Below are 14,813 nucleotides of genomic sequence, written 5' to 3'. Positions count from 1 at the left end.
CAGGTTGAAACCTGTAAGTCATAAACTCTCTGGAGCTCTGCAGCAGTAAATGAGGCGTTGAAATGGAATTTGGCTCCCATGTTTTAGAGCAAACAAAGTCCTGCATTAATCTCAACAAACTGGAAAGCTTCCTAGAAGTAAAAGAAGAACCCGGCAACCCGGACACTTGCACCCATGAAACAGCAGGTTTTTCTACACAGGGCTTGGATGCTTTCATTGTTTTAAAGTTCATTTCGTTCTCCTGATGTTCAGAAGTGGTTATTTCTGTGATTGTGTTTAACCCCCCACCTTGACTTATGGGTCAAAAATGACCCATCATAGACCCAAATAAGGCAACGTGATTGAGGTTTTACTCTAATTTCTACTGTGGACGACTAAACAACCTTTTACTCATCATTTCAACTCCATTTTATATTTAGAAATTTGTGTGAAGGTCGTTTAATCAAACGAGGCTGCGCTGACATTACAAGCTCAAAAAGGGTTTAAAACAAACAACAACTAAGAGGCGGAAACAGGTAAAGGTCAAAAGTGTAACTTAAATTGGAATTATAACGATGGAAAAGTCCTAATGAAGTCGAAACACTCCCAAAAACAGATCAAATATAATCTTTTATTTCATCTACACGACATGAGAACCCCGTTCACCGGACAGAACATGCCTACTACAATCGTCCGCTCGGGGATTGTGCGATGAGACGTCGACGGCACAAACACGGTGGGATGTTTGGAGGATACACAGCTGGTGGCGGATAACGTGGAGGAGAGACGCCGCCGATTTCCCTCCGAAAGGCTGTGGAGGCAGGCGGCCGCTGAAGGAAACATTCATCGCTTCGAAGGCGTGAAAAGAGGAAGGAGGCGCTTTCAGCTAAACCTCTTCCCGTTTCCATGGAGACGCATCGTCCTCTTCTACCCCCCCCCCCCCCCCCCCCCCCATTTGAATCAGGTTCTACAGTCACTCCGTCAGCACAGTAAGACACAAAACGATGGCAATGACAGCAGAGAGGAAGCGGAGTTCCGGTTCACGATCCGGTGGGACGCTCCACCATCCACACTAGCACCAACACTGCTTTGTTTCACAAATGGCTTCTCTTCAGCTTGTAAGCTTCTTTTGTTTTTTGGTTTTCATGCATCTGTGTTGCGCTCAAATGTTTTTTCTCCTCGTGAAGTTGGTCAAACATTAATGACAGCATCATCTACCTGAGGTTTTTTTTTTTTTTTTTTTAAATCAAGGAGATAAATGTTTTAGTTGCGTAATCCTTTGACTTGCATCGTCCTGACCGATAAGGTGCAGCGTTTACCAGACTTCACGTCCGCCCAAAACCTGCAAATGTGGAGAATAAATACAGGGAACCCCCCCCCCCCTCGGGTGGGACGGGTGGCGACAGCGTGCAGTTGATTATCGTGAGGAAGAACATGCTTCAGTTTGTCTGGGGGAGGTCACTTATGCGCAACCTCGGTTCAGGAGGAGCTGAGGCCCGAGTCGGACTCGGCGCTCCCGCAGGACGCGCAGGGCGCCGGCGGGCACGGGATGGAGTAGCAGGAGCAGGCGGAGCTCTTCAGGGTCTCCTCCGTGATCACCTCCTGCAGGGAGTGCTGCTCCTCTACCTGGAAGATGTTTGGCTGCTCGGCTTGGACGTCACAGATGCTAGAAGAGAAAAGGACAGAGGTGTTATTCCACAGCCTCAGGAAGCTCCTCCCACATCGCCGTTCTGCTCTGAAGCCTCCAGAACCAATTAAAAAGCTCAACATCAAAGCAGCATGCCATTCATTTGGAAAGTGTGTTATCAACCCGGTCGAATCGACCTTTACTTTGACCGTTTCAAGTCAATTCATCAAACATTTGAACTCAAGGATTTTTTGAAGGGTTTTCTGGAAAAACAAACAATTTTTTTCAAACAAAAAATCTGTTTTAGATGGAAAAAAAAGGCGTTTAGATGGATTTGTTCCATTAGTTTCTTTCTTTGCTCTGAATCCCTCTGTGAAAAAAAAGGGAGGGGGGGGGTTCTTTCAAAACAAACGTAAGTGGGGTTTTGGTGTTTTCAATGTGTTAAGATGTCAAAATGTTTCTTTATTCAGATCTCTGTGAATCAGGAACAGACAAAAAAAAGCCGTTTGAAAAAGCTCGTATTTGTGACGGGAAGGGGGGGCGGGGTTGCTCCCCACCTACAATTCGGAGGTGAGTTTGTAAAGATCTCTTGCGTCTCTTCAGAAAATACTGTATGTCCCAAAAAAATCTGACACGTTCTTCTATTCAGGCTAAAATCATCATCATCATCATCATCATCATCAAAGATCACTGCTCTGACAGTAGATCTAAAGGTGATCGGAGCGGGTCTTTAGAAGAACCGCGGCAGAACCAGAGCTGTAGCTAAGATGGCTCAAGCTGTTTTGAATGAGCAGCGTTTTTTACCTTTGGGGAATGATGGTGCCTCTAAACACAAGCAGGCGATTCCTAATATCGTTGGGGAGGTTCCAAATATTTCAGCGCTGGGCCCGTGAGAAGGCTTCGGACGGTAGAGGGAGTTTGGGGGGTTTGCACGGACCAGCGTGAAGCATCGGAACCAGCAGCCTAGCAGCTCCACACTTTAGCAGAAATCCTCATGCAGTCAAAAAACATCCGTTCACTGGTTTGTTTTGTTTCTGCCACGTTTGTCAGTCATTAAATAACAAGAACATCCAGAGCTCAGGCAGAAAACACAAGCTGGTTTCGGGCCAAAACGGTCCTCCAGAATGATGAACATGGCAGTTGACCAATCACGTCTCTGATGGAACTAAAGCCCTAGTCCCAGCTGGCCCTATGGGTGGATACGGGCCGTCCGCGGCTCAAACCTGTACGGGGCACGCAGTGAGTTCATAATACAAGTGTAGCTAAAAATCCTGTTTGTGAGGCATCTATTGTGAATTTGTGAAACACTTATTGTGAATTTGTGAAACACGTGTGCATATTGCATAGAATTACAGTTGTGAATCAGTGTGTGTATTTGTGAAACAGGTAGTGAGCATTTCTGATTATTGAGGCGGTCTAAGCTCCATGCAGGTCATAGTCAACGCTTGTGTGACACGGAAGGACGACCCGAAAACCCGCAGCACCTGTACGGGATATGACCAAGGCGTCTCCAACCCTGTTCCAGGTGAACTACTGCCCTGCTCGATTTGTAGCTGCCCTCACTCCAGCCCTTACTGCCTACCTGGATGGAGCGAGCCCAGTTTGTGATGGACTGAACACACCTGATCCGGGGCTGGCTGTGGTTCACCTGGAACAGGTTTGGAGACCACAGGACCGGGGCATCAAGAAAGTCTGAAGTCAACTGTCTCATGTATCATGATCCAGCTGGATGGCTGCTCCTGCAGCATCGCATTCAGGCAGCGACTGAAGGCAACAAACCCAAGGCGGGGGGGGTGAGTAAAATAAAACAGGAGGGAGATCACAGAAACCTGATGAGGTCGGGTCAAAAAATGGAACCAAGTTTTCACAAACTCTGTTAAAAAAAAGAACAGGCAAAGTTATGGACAACAACCTTTTTCCACCATCGGATTCACAAACGTTCCCCCTCAAATGGTTTTTGTTAGTATTAGTGTGACCATCGACTGTATTTGAGAACTGGACTGAATGACCCCTCCCCCCTGACGTTCCAAACAGGAAGTACCTGCTGGCTCCATAGAGAAAGAACCATTCTGTATCTGATACTTTTTTCTTTAAAAATCTTCTTAATGATCCTAATTTTTTCATTTTTTATTCAAGTTATAAAGCGATGCCTTAATAAAAGTAGGCGGAGCCTGTTGGCCCCCCACGTCCAATGCTCCAAAAATGCAACAGATTTCATGTAGCCCGCTTTGTTGATCTTTGACCCAGGAGGAGGCCGCCCCGCTGCAGATTTAAACTCCTCTGGATTCCGATCTTTCGCCTCCAGACTCCTCGAGCGTCAGCGGGAAGCTGTGGATTTTAACGTTTGTAGATCTTGAGCGGCGTCAGCGTGGCGAGCTGGCAAAAGTGGCGTTTCCCCTATTGCTCGCACACGCTTTACCAGAATATTGTGCTCTATGCAAACAAAATGACGTGAACATATTAGGAATGTGGGCGTGGTTAACCAAAAATTTCAATTGCCAAAGAAATTCAAATTTTGTTTTTTGCAGATTTCTCCAAAAATGACAAAGGTTGAGTCTGAATCCCCCCCCCTGACCCTCACATGGTGCGTTCTCCATTCTATAGTTCAGTCTGAATCTACATTCCAAAATCCAGTGCCCTAAAAATTTCCCAGAAGTCTCTGCGAAAAACCAGTGTGCATCAATGCTCACTGGATCGGCAAATATAGACCACAATGCATTGCGTGGGAATCATTTTTTTAAATGCTCATATTAATTAGATTTTAACTTTGAATTCGATGACATCATATGCGCTGTTTAAAAAAACAAAAAAGCAGTGAGCGTGCTTTAAATTCAGGGCTCTTCATAGCGCTATATAGTTTTTTAGTAGTTAGGGTGGGAACTCGGACACAGCCTCAGATCTGCTCGACGCCCCCCAGGCCACCAACAAATAAAATGGTTGCTAAGGATATAAAACCAAAAAGGAGTGTTTTCCTTAATTTTTATTTTTTTCCCCCATAATTTGCTTAATTTTCGTTAATAGGTCACGTGCCGTTTGGGCCAGTCTGGCAGGGGCAGAAGAGGAGAGGGGCGGGGAGCCCATTGAGGGCGTGTCAGAGGGTCAGGGGGGGCCGCGGGCACCTGTGGGTCATAAAACGCCAGTGACTTCCTGACTGCAGACGGCTCAGCAGGAGTCTCAGACATGCGTGGAAGTGAAAGCGCTGAACACACAGCTTCTGGTTCCCGCAGCGGCGCCGTCTGCCTTCAGCGCCACGCTCTGCAGAGTCTGGGAAGGCTTCACAACAAAACTGACTTCAGACGGCAATAGTGAAAGATGAAGGCGGAGCTTAAGACAGTTAATGAAAACCACGGAGATTGTTTTGGCAGCAAACACCTTTGGACTTTCTGAGAGCGCTTAAAACCAAACTCCAGATAATCTTATCGCTCTTTATCAATCCACGTGCATAACACAACAGACGCTCATCATCACGTCGTCATGAACATGGGGGTCAAAGTGACCCACCCACCTGTCATAGATGAGCCCATCGATGCCCTGCTCCCTCAGCTTCCTCCTGGTCTTGTGGTCGTTGTTGTCGTCTCCCCAGCTGAAGACCACCAGGCCTTTGGACTTGGCCTCTTCGATGTAGTTGAGGTGCTTCAGGAGCTCCTCGGTGTGAGCGCTGATGCCCTGGAGGAGCAAGCGCCACTCTTTAGGAAAAACCACAGATCAGAGGCTCGTCACAAAACCCCAGCAGCTCACCAGGATGTTCTCGCTCTCTGCGAAGCTGATGGCGATTTCAGTGTTCTGACAGCGAATGTCCATCAGCTCGGGGTATTTGTCTGAGATGCCCTGAGTCAGGAAGAGGATGGGATACTTGTTCTGCTTGTGACGCACCCTGAAGGACAACAAAAAGGTGGGATATATTTCTCTTTCAGTAAAAGCCTAACACAATGTGCAAACGCCGTCTCTGATCATTCCAATCCTTCAGCTTTGGCTCACTAAAGCTGGCTGGAACGTTGGAGGGAGATTTAGGGAATTTTCTACAGTTTATTGCTTGGTGGAAAGACGAGAAGAAGCCTTTCTTTGGTCGCACACAGATTCCTTCAACGATTAGTTCAGACGAACTCACATGGTGCAAATATCGGGGTCAAAACAGGAGAAGATGATGCGTCTTTTTCCAGCTTTCTGCAGGACACAGGACAGGATCGTGTCCAGGAAGGAGTTCATGTTGAAGTAGGAGGAGAGGTTTCCGTCCCACGATCCGTCCTGCAAAAACACAAACCCTCGTCAGCTGATTCGCCGACCATGTTTTCTTCCTTAAAGTTCAGTTTCACTCCTCAACCTTCATCTGACTGATCCATTTCAGCTCAATGTTGAAGCCCACGGTTTCCGGGACGGCTTGGAAGATCTGTGGAGCGGCAGACGGTCAGCAGATGGGCAGCGGGAGAGCAGGAGATGACATTTCATTCCCGGATGAGTGTCGCTTCTACCTGAGACAGCGAAGGGAACGGCTGATGTTCATCTATTTCCTCCTCGTCCTCCAGATCTGCAAACACAAGAAGAGCGTTCTTTTTCTGACTCTCACAGAACATTCCTGAGCCAGAAGGGTCTGGACTTCACCACACTTCTGCAGGAATGTTATGGTCTGCACATTTATAGCAAATAATATAAATGTGATCAATAATCCTTTGGAATTTTGCCTCAAACTTTAATCCAAAAAGAAAAGGTGTGAAGAAACAAAGAAGCATACCTTTGTGGTCACTTCCTGTCATTGCCGTCACATGAGCCAGCTGTTCAGAAAGACAAAAGATCAACTTAGTGATGAGGAAACGTCTTTCAGTGAAAATGAACATGTCCTGATGAAGATGGAGGGCATGTTGAAAGGAAATTCTGCTCAAAATTACGAGTTTTGTTCATTCAAACCGTTGCGAATCAGAAGACTTTTTGTAAAAGTTCAATTCCTTAGTGTATCCCACTTTGTGGTGTCTTCCTCCATTTTTTGACGCTTAACTCCTGCAGTTTTTCATCTATTTCAACCATTAAATAGTATTTAAAATATATTTTCTTGTTATTGTGCTGTTTTCACTTTATTTAAGGTCAACTTTGATCATTTCTTTCTTCTTTTTGCCAATTATTACCCTCCAAGTTTCATTTTCATTCCACAATATAGCATCCAACCTGGAAAAAATGCAGCTCCTTCTAGTTCACTTTACAGGAAAGCTGTATTCTTAGTTTTGGTGGGTAAATTTATTCTTAGTTTTTCGTTTCCTCCTCCTTGGTCTAATGCGGGACAGCAAGTCATCAAACTGGGTCACAAAGGGACGGAAGTAGCGCCAAAAGCGCCTCCTGTAGGCCGTAAAGTCGCCGCCCTGGAAGAACCTCTCATGAACCCGGAGACGTGATTACCGACGTGCTTCTAAATAAATGAACCTGATCTCTCAACATCCTCCGTTCCTTCCAAGCCTTAAATAAGACAAAGAGCCAATGAGGCTAAAAACACAGACAGTAGCTCCTCCCACACCCATCAGGAGCGTCAGATATATTTACACATGTTTAGCAAAGCGTCGAGCGGCGAATTTGAGGTGCATTCAGTGTGAAGGTAACTTCAAATCTGTTACAGCATGAGCTCTGAGCTAGAAAACGGTTCCTCTCGTCACCTTCAGAAGCTGCAGCTGGTCAAACGTCAGATCTTTCACCGGGACCTCGATCAGCTCCAGCTCCTTGTCGTTTTTCTTCTGTTAAATCAGAGGTGAAATGACTGAGCGCCAGTGTGAGTGTTAAAAAAGAAAAATAAGATAAAAAAGGCCCTTAACGGACCTTCTTGGTGGAAATGCAGCAGGTCAGATCGTGGTACACGATGGGAACGCCGTCCTTGGAGAGGTGGACATCAAACTCCACAAAGGCTGCACCCTGCGGGCACACACACACACGGGCGGTTGAGGGAGAGACGTGCAGAGAGGCGGGGCTTACCAGCAGGTCGGGGCGCACTCACGTGTTTGGCTGCGCTCATGAACGAGGCGATTGTGTTCTCTCTGACTCTGTGGTGTCTGTGTGGAAAGGTAATGGAGACAGGATGACGAAGCTGCTGAAGATCTGTTGTTCAAACTCTTTTCTTTTTTCATTTATCATATTTAATCAATGGCATTAGGCCTCAAGCTGTGCAGTCCACAGGCGATGAAAGGTAAACTTAAATGATTCCCATTAACAAATCAAAGGAATCCCTGTACGCATTTGACCAATCAGATGGTCTCCTTTACGCCAAAATATATCCAAATTATCTTCTGGACCGAGAGACTCTGGTGGTTGTGAAGTAATTTTGAAGTGTTTTTGTTTTTTCTTCTTTTTATTTTAAATTTTGGTTCCATCAATGTGTAGGTAGATGTGATGTTTGTAATCTGGGGTTTTCTGTTATTTTTGTTCAAGTTTATGTAAATGTGGTTCAGTATCAGTGTTGATGTTTTAAGTTTGTGTGTTTAACACAACCAAAATAAATGTCTCTCTCTCTCATGATCTGATTTTTTTGTTTTTGCTCCAAACTGGGAGCTGTGGTGGACGTGGAGAAGGTCACGTGACTCACTTTGCTGCGTGCGTGCTGCCTGCTCCTCTGTGGCCCACATCCACCGCGCTCCTCTTCCTCCAGTACTTGGTGTATGAGGAGCTCATGTCACACTGCAGCCCCCGGATGGGTCGGATTACCAGGTAATCCACTAAACGCACAACAGGGATTATTCAGGGGAATTATTGGTCATTCACTTTATTTAATCCAAAACTCCTACCTCTTACTTTTCCGATGGTTTGCCTGGAATTCCGGCCCATGATGGGAAGCGTGACCACTCCGCTGTCCTTCCCATTTTCCAAAAACGAGGAGGACAGCAGACAAGCGGCCCCCACGTGGCCCGGATGGGCGTCCCCCTGGACCACATGCTCGCTCAGGTCCTCCTGTGGTCAAGGCTTTCCGTGAGTAACAGGGCGCCACCGCCGCTCGCCGCCCATTCGTTAACGGACGCTTACCTCAAAGAACTCAAACATGAGCTCCAGGTTGTCGGGATCCATGGTGTGGATGCTGTACTCGGTCCACTGGGAGGGATCCAGGCCGTATCCGCACTCCGGCTGGGAGTGACGGGATTTGTAGCCGCTGGCGCTGATCTTGCTGATCCCCAGAATGGTGGTCATCTTCTGCCAAGAAGGACTTTGCTCCTCATCCTCGTCTTCTTCCTCCTCAAAGCCTTCCAACGTCAGCTTGATCCTGTGTGAGCAGATTACAAACAGAAGAGACATATTTGATACCCACGAATCCTTCAAATTAAACTCTCACTCTACATTTTGTTTGAATCCGTCTTTCAGAAGCTTTTTTGACCTTTGACCTAAGAAAGAGGCTATCATCTTAAACTTAAAATAAATAAACCACCTTCCCATAAATGTAAACCCCCCCCTAAATATTTGGATCTATCACCTCATACCTCCTGGAGCATCACTGCAAAGCCAATGTTATGTCGATTTTTAACCGCATTAGCATGGCGTGCTAAAGCGGCGTTCCCTGTTGCTCACACATTTTTTAGCGGGATATTGTGAAAGTTGAACACATGAATCGTTGGCTCAAGCGGAACAAAATGATACGACAAAGGATGTGATTGCATTAGCAATCTGGGCGCGGTTAACAAAAAAACCCTCCGTTGCCAAGGAAATCCAAAAATTTACTTCGTCCGATTCTTCTAAAAATGACGTCGACCTGTTCATCAAGTCAAGGAGAACAAAAAATCAAATGGTTGCTATGGCAATAAAGCTAAAAGAAAAAAGGGATGTTGTTTCTTGTTGTTAAAGCATTTGTCATGTGCAGCTCTGTACAGGGTGGCGGGGCAGAGGGGAAGAAGGAGGGGTGTGTAGCCACTCAGCCAATGAGGGCAGGTAAAAAAAAGCAGGTTTGACCAAAAAGCAGGTTTCAAATTTGGTTGTACCGGTGACAAATAAAGCTCTACACCATACCAACGCCTACCTGAAGCGAGACCTCTTGAATTTCTTCTTGGTCACGGACACGGGAGCGTGCTTGGAAAAGTGCAAACGAAGGCGGACGTCCGTCTGGCACGTCAGCCACCCTGAGTCGACACAAGTGTCCCCGTCTGTTGTGGGGGGGGAAAAGGACGGCGTGCCGTTAGTCCGCCGTGAATGGCGACCCACAGAGGAGGCGCCAGCTACAACAACAGAGAGCGGATTGTTCCCTGATGATGAACCGGAGCACAGAGCTACACTCACTGTGAAGTCCAAACTGGCCGTCGTCTATTTCCTGGTTTGGTGCTAAAATGAGAAAAAAAAAAAAAAATTCTGTTAAAATCAAAGTATTTGTTTTAAACTGTGAAAAAAAAAGAGGAATCTTTCGTCTTAAAATCTGACTTTGGGTTAAACATTACGAGTGTTTTGTAAAGTATTAGCAGGACAATGGGGATACTTCAGAAAGCGGCTCTGATTGAAGCATTTCTACCTTTCAAAAAGCTTTAGTCCCAGAACTACAGGATCAAACAGATTATTAAGCAGTTTTTTTTAAGCTGCAGCTACTCTTCTCATCAGGCTCAAACTGAAAAAAGGGCTTTGTTTGCATAAAACTAACACAATGGCGTCCTGACAATGATAGGTGCTGTGTCAGCTCCACTGCAATGTTTCCTCTTTTACTGTCAGTTTATCCCACAAGATACATCCCCTCCCTGAGATTTCACACAGCGCTCCTAAATACAAATACAAATAAAAAACCAGGAGAGAAAAAAGGAGATAAACCTGATCGGAGGAGGAAACACTGCCGTGCTTTAAACATGTCTACTGCCCAAAACAAGCAAAAACAGGAAAAGGCAGCAGATCTGTGTGCGCTGATTCTATACCTGTGGGCCTCATCGTCCGGGGGCGATGATGGGTCTCCCACATATTGACTATCACCTGACAGGGATCACCTGCACTCTGAAATTCCAATGTTGGGTACAATGTTAGATCATTTATAGGAGCTACCACTCAGTCTGACCCGGGACACTTCTTTGGACTAAAGGGGGGGGGGGAGAAAGGAGTTAAGAGGACGTAAACTGCCAGGAGGACAGTCAGCCACCAACAAGGTTGAATCTGCAATGTGGATTTGTTCATGAAGGGAAAAAAACCCTCAAAACTCCACGACGCTGAAGTTGGCTTCCGATTCATGAGGGCACTAAAGGAACTGAATTCTTCGCACTAAGATCACCCAGAACCGGGTCCTGTTCAAAAACCACACGACCTGGACTGCTCAAACCTGGACTAAATTATGATTTAGATACAAAAGAACACATTAAACAGTTTCTGATTTGTGAAAATGTGAAATAGGATAATTTTTATTGCATTTTACACACCGGGTCCACCTTAGACAAGGTCCTGTTCAAAAACCACTGAACCTGGACTGGGTTATTGCTGCGTAAAATGCAGCAACAATCATCCTATTTCACATTTTTACAAAGCAGAGAGAGTTTTCATAAATCAGAAACTGTGTTTAATGTGTTCTTTTTGTATCTAAATCATAATTTAGTCCAGGTTTGATCAGTCCAGGTCGTGTGGTTTTTGAACAGGACCCGGTTCTAGGTTATTTAGGTGCAAAGAATATAGTGGAATGTTCCTTTAGTGCCCTCGCCAATTGGAAGCCAACTTCAGCGTCGTCAAAATTCCTCTTTCAAGCATATAAAATTGAATATTTTGAAAACTTAATATGACTTTTACATCAATTTAAAAAAAAAAAAGAAAGGTAAAGGGAGTAAAGTTAGTTATGCAGATATTTGTCACAAAAGTTCATACAATCAGAAGGAATAACGATCAAAACAAACAGCAGGAAGTCAGATTTAAACAGGAACGAGCAGGACTATCAAAATAAAGTCACTAAAGTTCTGTGTTTTACTAAGTAAACCCACTGACTGTATCTGGGACCTGGAGTCAGGGAGCGTCACGTCACCCATGAAGCTCCCAGCAAATGAAGGCAATTCAATTTTTGAGCCACAAGTTGGAGCGGGACGACGTCAGTAAGCAGTGATTGGTCTGAGTCGATGTTTCTATGGCAACCTGTATTGCCTATCAGCAGTGAGCTTGTTGGAGCACCACACCCCCACACCACTTAAAAAAGCAGGCTATATAAAAATCTGTCCATCAATCGATTTAAACACCGGACGCGGGGCTCCACCCACTTTTAATTGAGACACCTGATTAGTCAATTTATAACATGAACTACAGAAAAAAACAAGAACATAAAAAGGAATTAGAGCATAACTAAGTAAAAGCTGTTTATTTCTCAATAGAAGATGGGATTTTGGCTTGTTGGAGCCACTTCCTGTTTGGAGCACCAAAGGGGAGGAGTCACTCAGTCCAGTTCTCATAAAAAGTCAATGGTCAGACCCACGTGGAGCTCAGCGATGGATTCAAATCAACAAGCGAACAGTTTGTTGGGGGGTAAGAGGATCAATGTGCCACGGCTGATCGGACTGCATGAGCACAAATTCTGCTTTTAACGTCCGTCTGAAGTAATGTCGTCACATCTTTCCAAATTAAAAGTAAATCTGAGAAAAGCACGGCCCACAATCCAGCAAAGCACTGTTATTGTTTTCAAATGTGCTGAGACGTCAGGTCTGAGCAGGGTTGACGTGTACGTTAATAATGACGTAAATGTCCATACTTTATGTAACAGAGACTCAAGAGAGCAGTGACAGTAGATGGAGTAGTAAGTCTACACTTCAGTCAGCTTAAGGCGGAGTCCTACAAGCCTTAACATGCAGTAAACTATCTGACCATCCACTGCAGACTAGAGTTAAAGCATCACATGAATCTGTAAAAGGTTGGGCATGAAAGTCAGAAAAAAACCCCCACGTACCTTCGCTTCCAAAAAGAAGCCTTTGAAATAACGATATTTGGTTTCGACGCCATGAGGAATTGGGACGGTTCCGGTCCAGGTGTGTCTGCGGAGGAAAGCCAGAAGTTTAGCTTTCACCAAAGACAGAAACAAGCCTTTACCTGCAGCTTGAATGGGAACAACATTTACAGGCCCACTCTGATCATCTTTTCATCCATTTTCAAAGCAGCGGTCTTTTAATTACAAAATCTAGGACATAGTCTCTGCAGAGCGGCAGAAGAGTGGAGCAACACCGCCCTCACTTCCCGTCAACCATCTTTTCACGCACTTTCCCGCCACCTTACACCCCGACCGTCTGCGTTGTTCACACCAGGCACGGAAGCGCACCTTCAAGCGACCACTTTCAAATAAAAGTCTATGCAAGTCTTCTGCATTCTAAGCTTTCACGTGTCGCTACACGAGTTTAAGTCCGTGTTCGGGCTCTGTGTACAAAACGCGCCACCACTGCACGTGCATTGACAGTTAAACTGGTTGAACTTTCACTAATCAAGGACTAAGATTTGTTCATTTAAACATGGATGGTGTACTTGATCATGGAGGAAAAATGAATAATTGCAGTTTGTTTCCGGACGGAATTCTACGTCACCAAGTCAAGAGCAAGTCGGAGCAAGAGTTGCAGGACTTGCACCGCTTCGACATGTCGCACAAAGCCTCTTCCAAGTAGGAGTACATGCGCTGGTATGGAGAAGCGTGTCCAGTGTGAACACCATAAACTGAAAGCTCGTTCACAATCCCAGCATGTAGCATGAAATTAGCGGCGCAACAAAAAAATCCGAGCTGTACAGTTTGGATCCAGATTCCAGCTCAGACGAGGAAAACAAAGACGTTCATGGATCTATTTGTCTGACAGTGGATGAATCAGAATGGGCGGAGCAGGAAGCTTGTGGCGTGTTTTCAACATCAACCACAAGCTTTTTCCAACTGCATTTTTTCATCTGCTCAGACATGCTTGTTTTGAGTTTTGGTTCCTTAAAAAAAGGTCCTCCATGATGAGACAAAAACATTTTTCATCGGAGCGGGTCTTTGAAACTGCCTTACGCTTCATCTCCAAGAGGATGTAAGGTGACAGCGCGTTGGTAGCCCCAACATCCCAAAGTTTCACAGCTGCCAACAACTGCAATCACCTCACCTAGGAGGGTGGAGAAACATTTACGGAAATCACCTTCAAAAGTACATTTACACTGTAAATTACAGCCAAATATAGTTACTTTTAATATATTTAGAAACTAAATTGCTGCAGAATTTTCCCAACTAATAGCTGAAAAAATTGAGTTAAGAAAGTATGAAGTACTAAAGACAAGAAGCAGTATTTTCGGAACCAGAAGGTACCGCCCACAGAGCTACTACATTTAAGTCAAGGTTCATGTTGCAGCTACTTTCCAGGAACTCTGCAGCTCAGTTTAGGTTTGGACATACCTGGAGATGTCTCCCCCCTGACTGTAAGGGACACCTGAGTGGTCTCCATGGTCCCCGGCCCGACCGAATAAAGACTGGGGGAGGCAAAAACACGAGAGAGAGGAAGGCTGTGTTGACATTTCTGGTGAACTTTAATGTATCTGGAGGGTTAAGCAATCTGTCAGGTGATAACAACCAGGTGGCAGCTGCAGCTCAAGCTGCTCACAACACGACCCTTGTTTATTCTGCCATCCAGCGGCGCAAAAACAATTTATGAACTCGGTGACCTAAACCCGCACGAGAGCTTTCGTGGCATGATGGGTAACTACTGCATATTTAACAAAAATACAAGCAAGAGGGCGGAAAAGAAGAAAAAACTATATATTTCTTTTACCTTAGTGTTGAAAACCCTGATCCAGTTATTCACAGCAGCAAGGCTCCAAATTAAAGCCAATCCCGGCTCGACTATCCCGCGGAGAAGGATCGTTCCGAGCAAAAGAAACCGGTCTGTTCGTGTTCAACGACAGCCATCTGGTGATATACACATCAACATCTAACAATACCGGGTTCAATTAAAAAGAATACAACACCGGAAATACAACGAAAATATATCTTCCCCAGAGAGTAAATAGAATAAAAATAATTTTCACACGCGATGGCTCGCAACAACGTTTGATGGAACGGAGACTCTGACGCGAAGTACTTTTGTAAAGATCTTACTGCCAATCACAAACAAAGGGCTAGTCTGGCTTCCGGTAAATATCTTCAAAATAAAATATTTCTTTGTTGACGTGGGTCCTCTTCACACGATCAAAAAACAATGACGTTCGAATTAGTTTATAAACCCTACTAATAGATAAATACGTCATGACATTTACTGATACAGTTTTATGCAGGTTACTTGTTTTTATCGGAATAAAGCATTTAAAGTGTATA

The 14,813-nt window shown here is 45.1% G+C and overlaps 1 protein-coding gene across 3 annotated transcripts; it reads right to left on the bottom strand.

The window, feature by feature from the left end:
• Window positions 1-596: 596 nt before the first annotated feature.
• Window positions 597-14,609, bottom strand: gpcpd1 (glycerophosphocholine phosphodiesterase 1). 3 transcript variants are annotated; one of them, XM_004083336.4, is made up of 20 exons: window positions 14,272-14,609; window positions 13,899-13,972; window positions 13,521-13,611; window positions 12,444-12,528; window positions 10,453-10,528; window positions 9,836-9,877; window positions 9,579-9,702; window positions 8,597-8,831; window positions 8,362-8,524; window positions 8,163-8,292; window positions 7,578-7,632; window positions 7,403-7,495; window positions 7,243-7,320; window positions 6,336-6,375; window positions 6,076-6,131; window positions 5,928-5,993; window positions 5,715-5,851; window positions 5,345-5,480; window positions 5,112-5,272; window positions 597-1,645 (listed from the first exon to the last, which is right to left on the bottom strand). In XM_004083336.4, exons 2-20 carry the CDS (start codon window positions 13,945-13,947, stop codon window positions 1,459-1,461), a joined length of 2,004 nt encoding a protein of 667 aa, XP_004083384.1. In that variant the 5' UTR covers window positions 13,948-13,972; window positions 14,272-14,609; the 3' UTR covers window positions 597-1,458. The 3 variants fall into 3 exon arrangements, with proteins under 3 accessions (XP_004083384.1, XP_011489735.1, XP_011489736.1); XM_011491433.3 differs by lacking the exon at window positions 13,521-13,611 and having other exon boundaries at window positions 14,272-14,388; XM_011491434.3 differs by lacking the exons at window positions 10,453-10,528; window positions 13,521-13,611; window positions 13,899-13,972; window positions 14,272-14,609 and having other exon boundaries at window positions 12,444-12,526.
• Window positions 14,610-14,813: the final 204 nt, after the last annotated feature.

Source organism: Oryzias latipes, chromosome 24 (assembly GCF_002234675.1).
Source record: "Oryzias latipes chromosome 24, ASM223467v1".
Lineage (NCBI taxonomy): Eukaryota > Metazoa > Chordata > Actinopteri > Beloniformes > Adrianichthyidae > Oryzias > Oryzias latipes.
This window is presented reverse-complemented; position numbering and strand designations above follow the sequence as displayed.

Bases quoted from the DNA above. Each gene is read 5' to 3' on its own strand.
- gpcpd1 (XM_004083336.4), bottom strand. From the start codon at position 13,947: ATGGAGACCACTCAGGTGTCCCTTACAGTCAGGGGGGAGACATCTCCA. The intron at 9,703-9,835 runs GTGAGTGTAGCT...CCCCCACAACAG, and splicing joins CGGCCAGTTTGGACTTCACA to ACGGGGACACTTGTGTCGAC. The intron at 5,994-6,075 runs GTAGAAGCGACA...GCCGCTCCACAG, and splicing joins CGTTCCCTTCGCTGTCTCAG to ATCTTCCAAGCCGTCCCGGA.